Here is an 18,672-nt window from a genome sequence, read left to right as displayed (position 1 = left end):
TCACCTGTTAATGTCTCCATTTAATAGCCCTTAAAGAAGAGCCAGTGTCAGTAGAAACCTTGTTAGGAAACAGAGGTTTTACCCCTGAACCAACATTTGCACTTTTACAAGTATTTAAAACATCTGTTAGAATGATTAAGTGCCAACATTATACCAATAAAGTACAACACAGCTGTTGTCAGTGAACTTGTAATTACTTGTATTTTAAGTGGCTTTTGAATACATCTTCACTATTTTTTGTGTCATTCCTCCTTACGGATATAACCACCCCCTAAAGGTGGGACTTTGAGCATCAATAAAACCTGAGATCAGCCAACTCATTAAATTAAATCCTCCATATCGGATTTTCATTATGCAGTCATTATCAAAAGTGCTGTAAGCTTGTTTCCATTCCCCATGCTTTCAGCAAAAGTCCATCAGAAAGGATTTGGGAGAGAATTGAATGTGACGTGTCTAAATTGGAACAAATAAAAACGGTGTACATTGGTCTCACTATTACTAACAACCATCAACCCAAGCAGTCTTCACAAATCCCTCTCTCTCTTTCAGGGAGTTTGAGGGCTCTATCCAGCGGTACCAGTGGTTTTTCTCAGAGCTGCCAGAGATGCTTTGTGAAAGTGAGATGGAAGTTGAGCAGCACACATGCTGGAGTGGCCAAGACGTCGTAGAGAGGTATGTGTGTTGCATTTTTTCTCTTAGGAAGAAACTACCAAAAAACAATCATATAGAGCAGATGCTCTAACACACTATGTGGTCCTGGATGATTAATCAAGTTAGACACTCATTTTAATGTTCATATTAATTCACAGCCACATTGGCTGAGGGATGAAAATGCAATGGCTTTGGAGAGAATGTGATATTTTGTTGTTGCATTTTAGATCCAGTATGCTCCACATGCTGAGAGAAAGAGTTTTGAAAAAATGTCAGGCCTGTTTAGTACTCAAGAGGCCATGTAAAATCCAAGTTGGTGCACAGTTAATTTGTCCATCCATGACTGGAGTGCTGCTTCAGTATTGAGCACTGCTCTCTGTACTGCCACGTGCCCAGAAGCTTCAGTATATTGCAGCAAAATAGATGTACTGTAGGGAGTATATTTGTCCCAGTGTGCTGTAGCATCCAGTCACAATCCAGTGTTTACTGACAACCCAGTCAGTGTGAGACAAATGTTAAGTGCCTCCTTTGATTCTACTCATCTGCACGTCACTGGTGTAAATCATGTGTTTGTTACTTTAGGTAAACCTGATATCAAAGTGAAATCTCCTGAGTTGTTGTTGAGAAGCTCACCTTACATTGGTGAGTTTGTGTTTTCTACATATGTTTGAAACAAAACTTTATGAGCATTAAATACCAGTAATAATTTCTTCACTCAGGTAGTCATCCATGACTGTGTCTAATTTTTAGTCACAATGATTTTTAAATTTAAAAAAGGGGACAAAAGTGGAGCATATGAGAGTGTGTTTGTGTGTCTCCTTATAGTTGCCAGGGTGGGCAGGGTGACAGGGTTGTGAAGGTTAGAGAGTTCGTTTCCAGAGTCTTTCTCATGGTGATTACATTGGCAGCTTAAACTGGTAACAAGACAAATGTGCACACATACACGCACCAAAACACACAAACACTTGCACGGGCGTGCACACAAATGCACTTCCAATGCACACGTTCATTATACATGTACCAACTAACACACATACAAATACAGAATATGAGATCATCTGACATCTCACTGCACACGGCTCTATCTCAACACACACACACACACACACACACACACACACACACACACACACACACACACACACACACACACATACACACACACACACACACACACACACACACACACACACACACATACACACACAGATGCACACAATTTGCTATGTCACCAGTGCTTCAGTGAAGGCCAGTAAACCTAAATTGGAGGTCAGTTGTCTTGATAGTCTGTGCTCAGTTTGGTTTCTGAACTGAAGTCTGTTTTCAGCAGTTAAGTCCTGGATGCAGGTTAAGAAGTGAAAAGTTGTGAAACCTTCCACATATTTCTAGTCTTTTACCAAAATGCTTAGGATAAAAGTTGCAAAATGTTGACGAGGTGAGGTTTCTGAACTTGAACAAGACCGCAAGTAAAATATTTAGAGATCCTCAGACTGTATATTATTTGTTTTTGTTTTTGTTTCTACTGTTTTATTAAGAGGAACAGAAGAGATGTTACACTCCTCTTTGTTGGAGTTCAGCCAGTCTTTGCCTCTCTGACCTCTTTACATCTTCTTCTCTCTTGCATCTATCTACCCATCCGTTCATTCATCAATTCAGCCATCCATTCATCTCTCCTTCCTTCTATTCAGGACTCCATTCATCTCCTCCGCCCTCTGACCCACTTCACTTACAAATGTCTGTGCTGGTGAGAGTGTATACGTATGTGAGAAAAGAAAGATAAGATAGGCAAAACACACAGAATGATGAGAAAGTCTGAGAGTGCTTGATGTGCTGTCTTATACGGATACAAGCTATAGCATGATGATGACAATGGTTAGGCCCCTGTTGAGGGGAAGAAGGGTCCAACAGTTCCTCCCCCGTCCAAAAGTTAAGCCTCGCCACAATAGAACCGAGTTGAAACAGTTATTCCTAAATAGCATCTTGCATGAATGTTTATCTTTAGAATGCACTCATACAAAAACAATCAAAACAAGGTGAAAGGAGATAGGACTAAAATACCGCTTACAATTAATTTACTACAATCTGTTTGCAATATTTAAAAACTTGAAGTCTCAGAATACAACTACCAGTGAGTAACCTTGAATAACTTTACCAATTTGGAGACCAATGAGTAAACACTGCTGTCAGCTGCCAACCCAAACTGAAAGCCTTAGATGGTTTATAATATAAACTGGAGGCGATGGCAGGAAACAACTGGCAGCAGATTTTTGTCCAGTCGCTCCTGGCCAGTCTATCATATCCGTTCGTTTACCCAGATGGGACATTCAAGTACACACAGAGCGAGATGACAGTGGGTCATTACGATATACACGTTCAATTAAAAATGTTATTAGAATAACCATTAAAATAACACCATGGGACAAGCACAATGCTTTTATTTTGTCAACTAAACTGCATAATATAGAAATAATCTCATGATGCAAAGGCAATGCATTAAGCCATACAGTTGTGGTCAAAAGTTTACATACACTTGTAAAGAACATAATGTCATGGCTCTCTTGAGTTTCCAGTTATTTCTACAACTCTGATTTTTCTCTGATAGAGTGATTGGAACAGATACTTCTTTGTCACAAAAAACATTCATGAAGTTTGGTTCTTTCATGACTTTATTATGGGTTAACAGAAAAAGTGACAAAATCTGCTGGGTCAAAAATATACATACAGCAACATGAATTAGCAATTTTGGTGACTTAGAAAGTTGTGTCAATGAAATGAGCTTCATAGCATGGCCTCTTAACTTCTTGTGAGTGATTATGAGTGACTACAGCTGGTGACTTCTCTGAGGCCATTTAAATAGGGCTCATTGGATACAAACGCCCACAAACGCTACAATGGGAAAGTCAAAGGAGCTCAGCATGGATCTGAAAAAGCGAATCATTGACTTGAACAAGTCAGGAAAGTCACTTGGAGCCATTTCAAAGCAGCTGCAGGTCCCAAGAGCAACAGTGCAAACAATTGTTTGTAAGTATAAAGTGCATGGCACTGTTTTGTCACTGCCACGATCAGAAAGAAAACGCAAGCTATCACCTGCTGCTGAGAGAAAATTGGTCAGGAGGGTGAACAGTCAACCGAGAACCACCAAAAAGCAGATCTGCCAAGAATTAGAAGCTGCTGGAACACAGGTGTCAGTGTCCACAGTCAAGCGTGTTTTGCATCTCCATGGACTGAGAGGCTGCCGTGCAAGAAGGAAGCCCTCGCTCCAAAAGCGGCACCTTAAGGCTCGACTGAAGTTTGCTGCTGATCACATGGACAAAGATAAGACCTTCTGGAGGAAAGTTCTGTGGTCAGACGAAACCAAAATCGAGCTGTTTGGCCACAATGCCCAGAAATATGTTTGGAGGAGAAAAGGTGAGGCCTTTAACCCCAAGAACACCATGCCTACCGTCAAGCACGGTGGTGGTAGTATTATGCTGTGGGGCTGTTTTGCTGCCAATGGAACTGGTGCTTTACAGAGAGTAAATGGGATAATGAAGAAGGAGGATTACCTTCAAATTCTTCAAGATAACCTAAAATCATCAGCCCGAAGGTTGGGTCTTGGGCGCAGTTGGGTGTTCCAACAGGACAATGACCCCAAACACACATCAAAAGTGGTAATGGAATGGCTAAATCAGGCTAGAATTAGGGTTTTAGAATGGCCTTCCCAAAGTCCTGACTTAAATCCCATTGAGAACATGTGGACAATGCTGAAGAAACAAGTCCATGTCAGAAAGCCATCAAGTTTAACTGAACTGCACCAATTCTGTCAAGAGGAGTGGTCAAAGATTCAACGAGAAGCTTGCCAGAAGCTTGTGGATGGCTACCAAAAGAGCCTAATTGAAGTGAAAATGGCCAAGGGACATGTAACCAAATATTAGCACTGCTGTATGTATATTTTTGACCCAGCAGATTTGATCACTTTTTCTGTTAACCCATAATAAAGTCATGAAAGAACCAAACTTCATGAATGTTTTTTGTGACAAAGAAGTATCTGTTCCAATCACTCTATCAGAGAAAAATCAGAGTTGTAGAAATAACGGGGAAACTCAAGAGAGCCATGACATTATGTTCTTTACAAGTGTATGTAAACTTTTGACCACAACTGTATACAACACTCTACAGTAAGCACATTATCCAAACATCGCCATCTTAACCATTGCGTTTGTTTTTCCATCACAATAGACACAATAGTTCTCAAAATAATGGTTAAAAATCAAAATGTATCTGTTCTACATCATTTAAAAAGACATTTTGGTAATACAGTGACATTTAAAGTGACAGCGGTACTGAGCAGCTTCCTATCCATCCTTCCTCTCTTACTGTCACAGCCCCCATCTGTAGACTATTTACAGCAGGCATTCCTTCCTCTATGGTTGTTTTTAAATCAAGCAGGGAGGGCATGTGGTACAAATGAAATCCAGAGTGTGTGATATGCAGTTGATTATTTGTCTCAACGCTTGATTAACTGGTCTATGAACAAGCTGGTTCGAGTATGGTGCTAATGAATTGGTATTGGGTAACTGTGCTGGTATAACAGTTCCAGTTAAACAATAACAATATATGCGTTTTGTTTAAACTGACTAAATGTTTATTGTTGTGGCAAGTTACAACTGTAATAGCTGATTTTAACCAGAAGAGGGAAGCATCTTATCATCATCCTAAACAACGAGAGATTAACTCTGTCTCCACTTCTGAAGACCTGCCACACCCGATGTTCCAATCTATTTTGCATATTTTTATTTATGTTCATTTTTTTTGCTTAAAATCAGTTTTTTGTCAGCTATTGATGCTTTACAGAATCGGGGAAATGCTTTTAAAAACAGAGGAAGATTTGTCTGGAGGGGGTAAAGAGGAATATGACGGATATAGAATGTCAGAAAGAGAGCAATTTTTCCAAACCTATTCAAACCACAGCATATCGCTTCCATGTCGGGTACAAGACTCAAATGTGTGGTTTGTGTGTGTGTGTGTGTGTGTGTGTGTGTGTGTGTGTGTGTGTGTGTGTGTGTGTGTGTAAATGACTCCACACGAATGCAGCTAGATTTACTCAGATTGTATCACTCTCTCAGGTGATTTCATTTTCACTGTCTTCATATGAGTGTGTGTGTGTTTCCCATGCCACCGTTAACAACCCTGCAGTAACTGAGGGCAACCGCAGAGCAGCTTTGTCATTATGGCGCCCTGGTGATTTATGTCTCTCATTCTCCAGATCTTATTAAGTGTCACTCTCTGCGTCGTCTGCAGCACACTTTCTACAATATTATCATCTCATCAAACTGACAGAGAATCCAGACAGTCTGCAGTCTGGACAGTAGCTCATCCACAGCACTGACAGTGTCCAATACATTCAGCAGGACGGCAGTTATTGGACGTGATAAAATGCTTAAGATGCGCATATGCTGTTGATATCTTCCTCTCCACTTGAATATAAAGCACAATCCACAAGATGGGATTTTTTACTGAAACAGAGGAAGAGGATTTGTCAAATGGTAATTACAGATAATTGATCATAAAAAAAAATGCTGTAGCGTCACTAACCTTTGCACAGAATACAGATTTTTAACAGCCATGACTCTTTTCTTTGAAGTCAAAAGATCTGACGTCTAGGTTCTATTAATGACACTGACCATTCACTATTCATTCAGCTGAATTTATTTGCTCATTCTAATGGAACTCAACTCATTTTAATTTAACTTAACAATACTGAAAGGCAGTCAAGTTAAAACAAATAAAGCCACTTCTTCACCTCCAGCCTCAGTAAATTTGATGGCTGTTGATCATTAGGTGGAATTATATATTTAGTTGCTGCTGGCAGAGAGTTTTAAGAATGCCTCACCCTGCAAATAACAAATAATTGCATACAGCCAACTCTGGATCTCTGTTCTGCTTTTAGCTTTACACTGCAAGGCTGTATTAGACAGCTGAAGGGTGACATGAATCCTTTCTTCTTCCTTCTATTGCACCAATCATTGCAAAGCATAGCCCATTAATAAATTATCTTTCCATTACATCTTGCATAGTCATAGTCATGGAAAGGGCCTCATGTAACCCATCTGCGTTTGCTTTAGCTATTGCAGTGACCCTAATAAATATTGTTGTCCTGCCTGTCACTTATCCTGGAATTGCTAATCAATAACAGCTGAAGGCATTTCTCTTGGAGCACTCCACGTCAATTCTAGCCTCACCCAACGTGTGTGTGTGTGTGTGTGTGTGTGTGTGTGTGTGTGTGTGTGTGTGTGTGTGTGTGTGTGTCATCATGGCCCAATGGGGTTCTGGAGACACCAAATAAGGGTTTGAAACTTCATGTTTGATTATTAACAACATCTTCATGCAGCCGATACATTATTATACTGTGATCTGCTAGCTGCTACTGTACAGAGAAATTACAAATCGTCTTTAACTGCAATATGCAAATAATCCATAAAGGTGCATTTTTTAATGTATACTGTACTTATTATCTAGAGAAATCTCTCCACTGGAATTGGTTTTATTATTGGGAGGTAAACATTTTTTTATTAAAACCTTGTTTTCTGTCACAATGAGAAATGTCAATTTGAATTTCATACATGAAACTTTTGTAAGCTTCAACAAAAGCTTTCGATAAGTTGTCGATAAAGCATTGGTAACACTTTATAATAACTACACACTATGAAGCATTAGTTAAGTATGAGTAAACACTTAATTCATCATTTATAAAGCATTGTTCCTACATTAACACTCATTAGTATACAATTCATAACAGTTATAAATGTTTTATTCTTGATTAATAAGGTTGTCTATTATGTGTTTGGTGATTGTGTTTTCATACTTTATAAATGATGGATTCCCCATTTGTAAATTAAGTATTATATATATTACAAACAAATTATTAAGGAGTTGTACATGATTAATAACATTCTTTATAAAGTGCTAGTAAATGATTAAGAACTTATTTAGATGTACATTATTCATGCATTTATATATATAATGATTTAGATATGCACTAATGGTTAGGGACTATGTTAATATATGCTTTATAAATGTGTATTACTACTGCAATTCATGATTAATTCAGGTAGTTACTAGTCATTTATTAAGTATTTTGTGTGACCTCATCTAAAGTGTGGACTATCTATGCCTTACAAAGCATTTATAAATGATTTTGAGGCACTGATGGTCTTTCAATGTGAAAGACCATCAGTGCCTCAAAACCCACAACAGAAAAGACAAAAAGGCAAAACACAAAGTGATCTGGAACATATCAATTCATTTCACATATCATATTTATTACATGATGCAAACAATGTATTGTAAATACAAACCTCTCAGCTATTCATTAATGTAAAAAAACAAAACACACAGATTCTCCTTCAGAAGAACATGGCTGGATATAAAACATTTGCAAATGTACAACTGGAGCTTGCCAGGAGCTTTGCATATTAGTTTAACCAAGCATATCGATCTCCACTGTTCGCACTTTTATTCAGTTGCATGTCCCGAAGGCAGGCAGCGAATCTGCTCATTGTTTACAACCGCGAGAAATCACGCTTTGAAACGTCATCAATGTGGGACAAAGGAAAACCCCGCGTTCACGTCATCAATATGGGACAAACGTTTCGCTCAGGAACTGATACGAAAGTGCCCTTACGCTATGGAAAACGCCGATTTAAGTTGAAAGGAAGCGCGGACCCGGACTAGAAAGAATGACAGCTGACGGGCATTGGAGACCCGTCAGCTGTCACGTAACGTTACACATTATGGAGGATGAGTATGTAGCTAGCCTTCCACCTAGCAAGTTACTAACTAGAGGTCCTGAGACGGCGCACGCCACGGCGTTACCTCCGTTGTAAATAGAGTAATCCAGGAGACAGCTAGCTAACTAGCGGTTATATGATAGCGACAATGTTTGATGACCATTTATCTGTTCATGAGTGGAGCGAATGTAAATGTTTTATATCCAGCCATGTTCTCCTGAAGGATAATCTGTTTGTTTTGTTTTTGTACATGAATGAATGGCTGAGAGGTTTGTATTTACAGTACATTGTTTGCGTCTTGTAATAAATATTGATATGTTCTTTATCACTTTGTGTTTTGTGTTTTGTCTTTTCTGTTGAGAAGATAAAAGACTTGTGTGGGTTTTGAGGCACTGATGGCCTTTCAATGTCATTTATAAATGCATAGATAGTCCACACTTTAGAAGAGGTCACACAAAATACTTAATACATGACTAGTAACTACCTGAATTAATCATGAATTGCACTATTAATACGCATTTATAAAGCATATATTAACATAGTCCCTAACCATTAGTGCATATCTAAATCATTACATATATATATATATATATATATATATATATATATATATATATATATATATATATATATATATATACATGCATGAATAATGTACATCTAAAAAAGTTCTGAATCATTTACTAACACTTTATAAAGGACGTTATTAATCATCTACAACTCCTTAATAATTGGTTTGTAATATATATAATACTTCATTTACAAATGGGGAATCCATCATTTATGAAGTATGAAAACACAATCACCAAACACATAATAGACAAGCTTATTAATCAAGAATAAAACATTTATAACTGTTATAAATTGCGTTCTAATGAGTGTTAATGTAGGAACAATGCTTTATAAATGATGAATTAAGTGTTTACTCATACTTAACTAATGCTTCATAGTGTGTAGTTATTATAAAGTGTTACCAAAGTATTTTTTCCTCTCAGCTCCTTATTATGATGAAGTAATCTATAGACATGCTTTTGCCTCCACCTTTAGGTCCTTAGACTCCATTTACCATTAAGCTCTAGAATTAATTACTGGAGATAATTAGGATACCCGCCACAGCATTTTTCATGTTTAGGTCGGTTGGTTTTCCTTTACTGAGAGACACAGCAACCCTTGGTGATTAGTTATCTACAAACGCCTCATCGGAAAATCACCATCTTGCATTGATGCCCTGAAAGGAGTGACTGCTTTATTGTTGGTGCAACCCAGACACTATACATTTTCGTAACTTCTAAATGATAACGGTGGTTTATACCTGCCTGCAGTGCTTTCACTAATTATGTAAATGGTTTTGTTCTCTTTGTGTTTGTTTATTTATATCAGTTAGTTTAATAGTCAGTGCAACGTTAATCAGGTTGTTGTGGTGAACCTTTCATCATGTGTTAATGAAATTACATGAAGCCCAATATCCTGTTGATATTACACAGGTTACTCAATCAGTCTGTTTTACCAGCTGTGTTGGTATCATATCCTGTTTTAGTCAATTATATACTTTCTCATCCCAAACATACAGTGAAATACCCATTTCTTACAGGAATTAACAGGGATGCACCTTATGATATTTTGCTCTTTACTGGTGTATCCTTGTAATTGATGAAAGAGGTTTCCATGCTGAAATGTATATTTTGTTTGTGTACCAGTGTTTCACATAGGATTTGGTGTGTGGACCTCAGACCATACTTGCATAGTCTATGGGCTAGCTCTCCCAAAATAAATTTGTCTACTTTTTATAGTTAAATTCATCAATATGGTGCACTTTGAGAAATAATTAAGAGGCTATGAAGAATGTTGTGCTCTTGTAAAGAATTTTGTGCTTTTGTTCTAGCAGAGGTGGAATGTACATCTGGGCTACTCAAGTACTGTACATATGTACTATTTACATAGGTACTTTTAACCTACTTTACTTGAGTATTTCCATGTCATGTACTTTATACCTTTACTCCACTACATCTCAGAGGGAAATATTGTACTTTTAACTTCTAAGATGTATTATTCAGTAGTATAGCCGGGTAGGCTGTCACAGCCGGAGCCGCGAGCCATTTTGTCTCGCCACAGTTTCATTATGACCGAAAATATTTTTTGTGAAATTACAATTTCACTTTACGAGCCAAACTAGAGAAGGTTACTGAGCACCAGAAAATGCGTTGAAAAGTATAAAAATATATTATCAAATATCAGATTCTTTCACAGGATTTCCATTAGTGGTTGGTCCAGTGTTGCCTATTGCAGTGATTCTCAACTGATGGGTCGCGGACCTTTGCCTGAAAAAACAAAACAAAACAAAAAGTCTTGTGTTTTTATTTTGAAGGGGATTTTTTATGCAGTGGAGTTATTCACACTCCTTAACAGTATTTGGCGTTAATGCCTTGTAATACTAATACACACCCGTCATTTCACAGTATAGAAGAACACCCACAAAGTTTGTTTTCATATGCTAATTGAGCGAAAGTACGACACCGACTACATGAGATATGGATTTTCTTACATTGAGGACAAAAGAGGGCAAAAACCTCAGTGTGTTTTGTGCAGCGAGGTTCTGGCACAAGAAAGCATGAAGCCGTCAAAACTGAAGCGACATTTGTTGGATCAATCCGCAGCGGATATACTGAAAACTATACCTCTGTCAAATGACACTATAAGTATTGAAGACATGTCGGATGACATCAAACAACAGACCACAGCTCGATATAAGGCAAGTGGTCATTTTGCATTACTAATGGACGAATCTATAGACATAACAAACAAAGCAGTTTTACTCGTTTACGTGAAACATGTGTGGGACGGGGACTGACAGGAACAATTTCTCTGCACAAGAGAGCTCAGGTTCAAACTGCACCATCTTTTCATTAAATACATTTGAGAAGTTGAAAATTTGGGTCGCGGGTGATGGTGGGTCCCGCAGCCAGACTAGTTGAGAACCACTGGCCTATTGCACACTTGTCAAGCACTTCAGAATATGAGGCAAATAGAAAATCTCAAGTTTAATATTTTGCCCATATGGGGGATCTTCCCACGGTGGGTTGCATCACAAATTAAATAAAAGCATGTAAATACAGTAATTGTAGAATTAATAATATAAGCGCACACATATGTCTAGAATTGCATATCTGACGCTGAACTCTAAATCAAAACCTGTGCAGATATCTACGGCCGGAGGTCTGTATCAACCATGAATCCATCTTTAAAAATGTCCCTCTAATTTATGTACACAGTGTCACATTCACACAGACCTTCATCAATTGCTCTTTTCCTGTACCTATTCAATAGGTACATGAAAAAAATGCATTGTGAATGATTAAACACAATAGGTCCTATTGTGTTTAATCATTCACAATGCAGTTTTCCTCCAGTAATCTTCTCTGCATTGCAGCAAAAACACCATAACTGTAATAATGCATCTCATCATGAAACATAAGAGCAAAGCTGTTAGTAATTATTTTTTTCCCATACTCATTCTGGATCACTGAATATGTTGAAAGTATCAGCAGTCTCATGTTTAATTTATTATATTTAGTTCCGTCTCTGTTGACTTTTATTCATTATAGCTCTTTTTCAATCTATCATATTATTTGTGCCTCTCTAATGACCTGGTTTTCCCATGAGGATCCGTAGTCTCACCCTCTCTTGAATTGATGTTGTAAGCAATTGGCTGCATATCTAATGTGAACTTGCTCAAAGCTGGATTGGAAAATAATTCTCACAGAGACAGCTCATAGGCAATTATGTGAGACCAGTTATAATGGATTGTCAATGTCAGGCTCATTGAAGCCAAAACACAAAGACTTGAGGACATGAACACTTTGACTTAAGTAAGACTTTAACCAGAATATTACCTTTTTATCAGGAAGATTCTGTGTGAGAATAAAACAACCATTTGAGAAAGTTAATTAGAGACTTTGTGCAAGTTTCTGGTGGGATCTGATTGCAGACCAGCAGGGGTTAGCATGACTCCAGAGGCTGGGGTCTTCATCACCTAATCATCTCTTGGCATTAGTCAACCATGCGTCTGCTCGCTGGTTCCCATGACCCTTGTCCCTTGTTGCCATAGCCACACATAGAGTGTGTTTGTGTTTTCGAGGGTGTGGACTCGGCGGTTACTGAGTTGGTGGCTGATTGTATCCGCTAGCAAAGCTGGTTTGTAACTTGGGGACTTGGAAAAATATGACTCATAAACTGTTCTTTTTCTTCTCCTTTTTTCTCACTTCATCTGCCATTTGATCCACCCACTGCAAGCCCTCCACCCAGACAAAATGATGTGATACTTACTGAAAACCCACTACAGAAATATTTAGGATCATGGATCAAACTCAGTGATGGTGTTCATTTGCCACATCCAGGCCACTCTACCCAATTTGTCATACTGAGTTGATTATGAAGTTCTTACATGCATACACAGTATCTGCCAAACAATGTCTGTCCAGTGGCAAAGAAGTCAGAAACCAGAGGACATCCCTCACCCATTCACAGCTGGTAAAGCCCATATTTTATAGAATAAAAGATCTCACATACCTGTTAGAGCAACCTTAGGGAGGTAAAAAACCATGAAAGCAAAATTGACACATTGTATACAGGTTACTGAGAGTCCAGTAACAAAGATGAGATTAAATTTACAACCATTCATATCCATCACTAAGACTAACGTATACTGTAAATACCACATCATTTCAGAAGAATACTGCCTTTGACATTGTGCTCAATTGAAGTCAAGAAGCATGGGCAAATGTTGTTCATTTTTTAAATTACAGACACATTTAATTCATGGAGTCGAATAAATCATTTACAACCTGTTCTTAATAAAAGTTGATTAAGATTAAGATCAGTCTGCCAGAAGACAAACTCATGTCACCATAGCTGAATGTCTCAAGTGACTCCTCTGTCTCATCTCATCTTCAACCGCTTATCTGGGATCGGGTCGCAAGTGACTCCTCTGCTTGACTAAAAGTCTGTGTTTCTTTGTTTCATTTGCCAGGACAAATATTACTGTGTGTGTGTGTGTGTGTGTGTGTGTGTGTGTGTGTGTGTGTGTGTGTATATGTGTGTTCGTGCCCATGCACATGAAGTGAATCACTACACCCTGACTGAACACTCTAGTATAGTGGCTGTGGGGAAAGTGGGGCAGGAGAGCAACACACACACACACACCACACATACACACAGAACTAGGACAGAAAGTACTTTATGTCTCTCTCCTGTTCTGTCTTTCTGTAGTTATTCAGGTCGTGTGGTTGGCACCGATTTTAAAGCACAGAAGGAGAACCCAGAGTTGACCGTCCGTAATACAGATCCTGTCCTGAAGGGGGCAAAACAGAGGCTGGAGCAGCTGACACAGGTACCCACACTTCAAATAAGAAACATGGGTGAGATGAATGTGTTCAACAAACCTTGGCATTATTTCATTTTAATTTCAGTTTAGCCAGTTTATGTTTACAGGTAATATTTAGCAAAAAGCAATGCTAATGGCAAGGCCTGCAAATTGCAATATTGATTGGCCAGTCTATTTTTCATCAACACTTTGATCCAGAGCAAGCCATCTTGATATAACATTGACACATACATTTTTGGTCCTCAGATGATGATTTTGATTGTTTTGGTGACCTCATGATCTTTCAATATATTTCCGTATCTATGTATTTAAATCCTGTCCATGAATAGTTTCCCAGAGGATGACTCCCATTGTATTTGGGAACCCTCTGACCTTTCTTTTAGCAACATCAGGGTAATATGTCCTTTTATACACACACACACACACACACAATCTAATGGTCAGATGGTGATGAAAATTGCCCCCAGAGGTATTTTCCATTTCAGATACATGAACATTCTTTCTTTCTCTCTGGCAGTGTCATCAGGCCAAAATGTCAACCTTGTAACATACCTCATAATCTTATAAGCATTCCAGCATGTCCATATCTGACATGGCCATTGATATATTGAGTTTTCTAGCCATGGCCCACACGATGTCTCAGTGTCAGTGTCTCTTTCTCTTTGTCTTTAACCACTTTCCACAATAATGTAAGCTGTGACTTATCTTTGCATTGGGTATTCATTTATCACACTGTGCAGACGCTGCAGTAGCCTCTCTTGTAAAAGCTGTATTTTAGAGAACCTAATTGTGTTGGTGTAGATGGAGATAAAGTCAAAATAAGAAAGAGGATTTGTGGGTGATTTCATAACTCTTCCATAGAGCATTAATATCTTCTGTAGTCACCTTGACACCATGACATATGACAGTGGTTAGCATTCTGCACAAATGTTTCTACCTGCTCTTAATGAACTGATTTATTCATATCCATTCTTAAATAATGATGCTACTTTTGTTTGATCCTTGACTGTTATTATTATAGTGAAATATGAAGTTCAGCTTCTTGGTGTTTCTCCAAAGTGTGATGTAGGTGTGATACACAGCTGCTGACGAAAGCTGCAGGGGTCTGGGTTGTGTGTGTGTGTGTGTGTGTGTGTGTGTGTGTGTGTGTGTGTGTGTGTGTGTGTGTGTTTGTAATGTGTGCTCATCCTCATCTGCTTCTCAATCATTCATTATCACCTCATGTGTGAACTACTGTTCAATATAATAAACTTAAATGTCAGCACAGAACAGATAACATGCAATAATACATTAATTAATTAATTCAACAATTAAACTGGATTTATGTAGCACTTTCAAAGCTCTGAACAGCATGGTAATATGGGGATATGATTTGTATGAATGATTCATAAAATCATGTGACTATCATTCCAAGAAACAATACATCAAGGTTATCCATGATGATTCATTATTTGCTCAAAGGACTATGGGGCTGTTGAGTCGGACAAACAGACAAACAAATAAACAGAGGGAAAGACCAGACAAATGAGTGCAGAACAGCAAATCATGTCGTATGTCAACCATTAAAGGATAAGGCTGGTTATATTTTGTACTTGTGTTATTGTCAACAAATCCCATGATAAGATCAAAATATCTTGAGTCTTTCCAACATTCCCAGCCAGCCTGTAGCACTTGCGTGCCATGAATACATACTTTCATTTTTATAAAGGCTTTAAAATAAAATAAGAATATATAAGAATAATAAGAATGTATATATAATACAATTGATTAAGCTATTTCAAGCTTTGGATACACTGACAGCAGGATCAATTTATTCTTAGTTTTATTATTTTCATGGGATTTGTTAACTATGTTATCTAACTGAACTACGGAATATCACCAGATTTATCCTTTAAAGTAAATTCTTTTTAGCCATACCCATGAAATTGATGATGACATAGATTTCAGGCTGTGTGCTTATAGGATCAATAAATCAGTTTTAACTGAATAAGTGATACCAATGACATGTTTTGATGGAGCAGCAAGTTCTTTCAACGCTGACTATCTAAGTGCTTTATCGTAAGTTCAAGAGTGGAGATTGTAGTTTGCCAAGAAAAAGTAAGTATTTGGTTTTTGAACATTCATGGCAAGATCATGGGACTGTGATCTGTTTCATACAGTCAATGTATGGGACATGCTATGGTTTATTTTTTATTTTTGCAGTTGAAGCTCTTTCTGTACTCCTTCTAATTTTGTTGGTGACTCCATTAATCATGTTGCATTTACATGGAGCAAATGCCAAGTCAGCAACCACCCGCCACATCCACATACACCATGCAATCAATTATGTGTGAGATTTGCTTTCTCTGGCCCATTAATTCTACGTAAGCCTCACATGTCCTGTTATTCTTTCTTTAAAGACCTTTGAAGCATCTGTGAATATTCTACTATGCACACAAACACACACCCAAACACTATGAGGATAGGAAAAGTAAGATCAATGTGGTTGGACTTGTAATGCATGTCCGCTGAATTTATGATGGTAATGGTATCAGGCCACAGCATGAACCAAAGAGAAAAGTCAGACACAGCAACACAGCTCAGCTGCATTGAAAACTATTTTAAGTTCCAAAGGGTATGCCGTTTTTACGTATTTCTGATAAACCGACAAACCCGGTGTGTAAATACTATACACACTATAGTTTAAAATCACCGTTGAAAATCCAGGACCTAGGCTGTGCTTCTTTCATGCTAGCTGCCCCCGTGCTTTTTCTGTGGGGGAGGCCATTTATCTGAGGCATACACATTAATGCACACCATTTATGACAGGCACACATGGCAGGCATGCACACATCTAGGATTAGAGCAAGAACACAATATGAAATAAGACAAATATCATTTCATCAGCACTGTTTTGGAGACCTGTCCTTCTGTCTGTCTTTCCCTCCATATATTCTTATTTTTAAGAAGCAGTTGTGTCACCACTCCTTAAGTGACAGCAGAATACAGAAAGTAGGCTGTTTGGGACTCCTTAACTTCATTCAGGACACCAGAGTCCCTGTTTCATCACAGACCTTTCTTTGTTTAAAGGAGTTGCCAGTTTGGGAAATATGCTTGTACGATTTCTTGTTAGAAGTTAGATGAGAATATAGATACCATTTTAATATTTCTGTGTTAAAATAATGAATGAATCTACAACTGGCAGCCAATGAGCTTAGTTTAACACGTAGCACTGAAATCAGCTATTGCTCTGTCCAAAGGTAACAAAAACTGCCAACCAGTACCATTAAAGGTTATGTAAAAGTGTAAAAATGACAAGTTGTGGTTTTACAAGGGTCAATAAACATCTGGTCACAGTCATTTCCTGGAAGTCCCTGAAGAAGAGTGTAGCTACCATGCAGGGACTCAGTGTTACTGTTTTATCTGGTGATATGATACTGTTACAAATTAGCACTATATCATGCACCTTTTGGTTATTTATTCAAAATATGAACACATGAAGTCTTTTTATATTTTACTCCATTTAACATTGTTTCCTCTTGTTCCAGTTAAATACATTCATGAAAAGTGCATGAAAACTATGTGTAGGTCTAAAGCTGCACATTTTCAGAATAAATATATACTATTTGCATACTTATTCAGTGTGTGTGCATCACATTATGCCTCACAATATATAGCAACAGCTTATACCATAGTTATTGTGTTATGGGATTATATTTGCGGGGCAGAGTTAAGCCAATTTTTAGATACTGGACTGTAGAATGGATTTGGTTGGCAAACAACAAGCAACTTCGGTGTGGAAGCATTTCTGTAATTACTCTTACCCTGCATGACAATGGAGTTCTAAAAAACAATTCTAATTCTAAAACTCAAAACAGTTGACTCAGTTTGGCCTTCGAAGTATTTCATTTACCAGACATATTTCAGTGTGAGCTATAACTCAAATTATTAGATGTTACAATCTTGGAGGCATCATGCAGCTTTGCTCTATTCAAATGTTATCTCAAATAAAATATATTTTTCCTTTATAAAGCTGGTGGCTGTTTGCCTTATCTCTGCCCTCAGCTGGAATTTATTTATTACCCACCTTGACTCTCTACAATACACATTTTTCATACTGTGAACCAATTATATATGTTATTGTATACAGTTGTATATATTGTACAGTATGTATGGGGGTGACCGTGGCTAAGTGGAGAGCAGGGCCGCCTTTCAATCAGAGGGTCGGCGGTTCAGAGGGTAGGCGGTTCAATCCCCGGCTCCTGCTTCACTAGTTTCATGTCAATGTGTCCTTGAGCAAGACACCTAACCCCAAAAATTGCTCCCGTAGCTGCGTCTCGGGTATATAGATAAGATACTGAATTGTAAGTCGCTTTGGATAAAAGCGTCTGCTAAATGACTGTAATGTAATGTAATCTAAGTATGTGTGCAAACCTAATAACCCCCATTTTGGTGTTTTATAGTTTCTTACTTGGACAAAAACTTTGTGTTGTCCTTTATGAGTTAACCCAAATATATGATTTAAGAACTGAGTGGATGTTTTCCTTTTAATTCCCTCATTATTTGAACTTTAGGAGAGGTTGCCATTCGGCATCATAATTATGTAACATGCCACAGCATCCACCCTGTTACTTAACTGAGCAGTAGAGGAAATGGATTCACGCTTTAGTCTGCTCTCTGACTTGTGTGTGTGTGTTTGTATATTTTTTACAAAAGGGTTCATGTGGTCATTTAGTGCTTTTAGTAAAAATATAACAGAAAAAAACATCTTTTATTTTATCGTTTATCACTGCTATCATAATACATTTATTTTGTATTGCGCTCTAAAAGGTACTCAAAGGCACTTTACATAGTAAAAACAGAAACAATAAAAGCAATAACAATATAAACAAG

General features: G+C 37.9%; 1 protein-coding gene across 1 annotated transcript in view; it reads left to right on the top strand.

Annotated features, from left to right (window-relative positions):
* LOC137870438 (glypican-5-like) overlaps positions 1-18,672 on the top strand; it is a 60,417-nt gene that overhangs the window by 20,327 nt on the left and 21,418 nt on the right. Inside the window, exons 7-8 of the mRNA XM_068707697.1 lie at positions 550-672; positions 13,686-13,806. Of these exons, the coding sequence (XP_068563798.1) occupies positions 550-672; positions 13,686-13,806 (244 nt within the window). The remainder of the gene's footprint in view (positions 1-549; positions 673-13,685; positions 13,807-18,672) is intronic.

The sequence above is a fragment of the Cebidichthys violaceus genome, unplaced genomic scaffold, assembly GCF_023349555.1.
Source record: "Cebidichthys violaceus isolate CVI_PGR_0920_01 unplaced genomic scaffold, fCebVio1.0.p SCAF_13, whole genome shotgun sequence".
NCBI lineage: Eukaryota > Metazoa > Chordata > Actinopteri > Perciformes > Stichaeidae > Cebidichthys > Cebidichthys violaceus.
The sequence above is the reverse complement of the archived record's forward strand: the minus strand, read 5'-3'. Positions and strand labels throughout refer to the sequence as shown.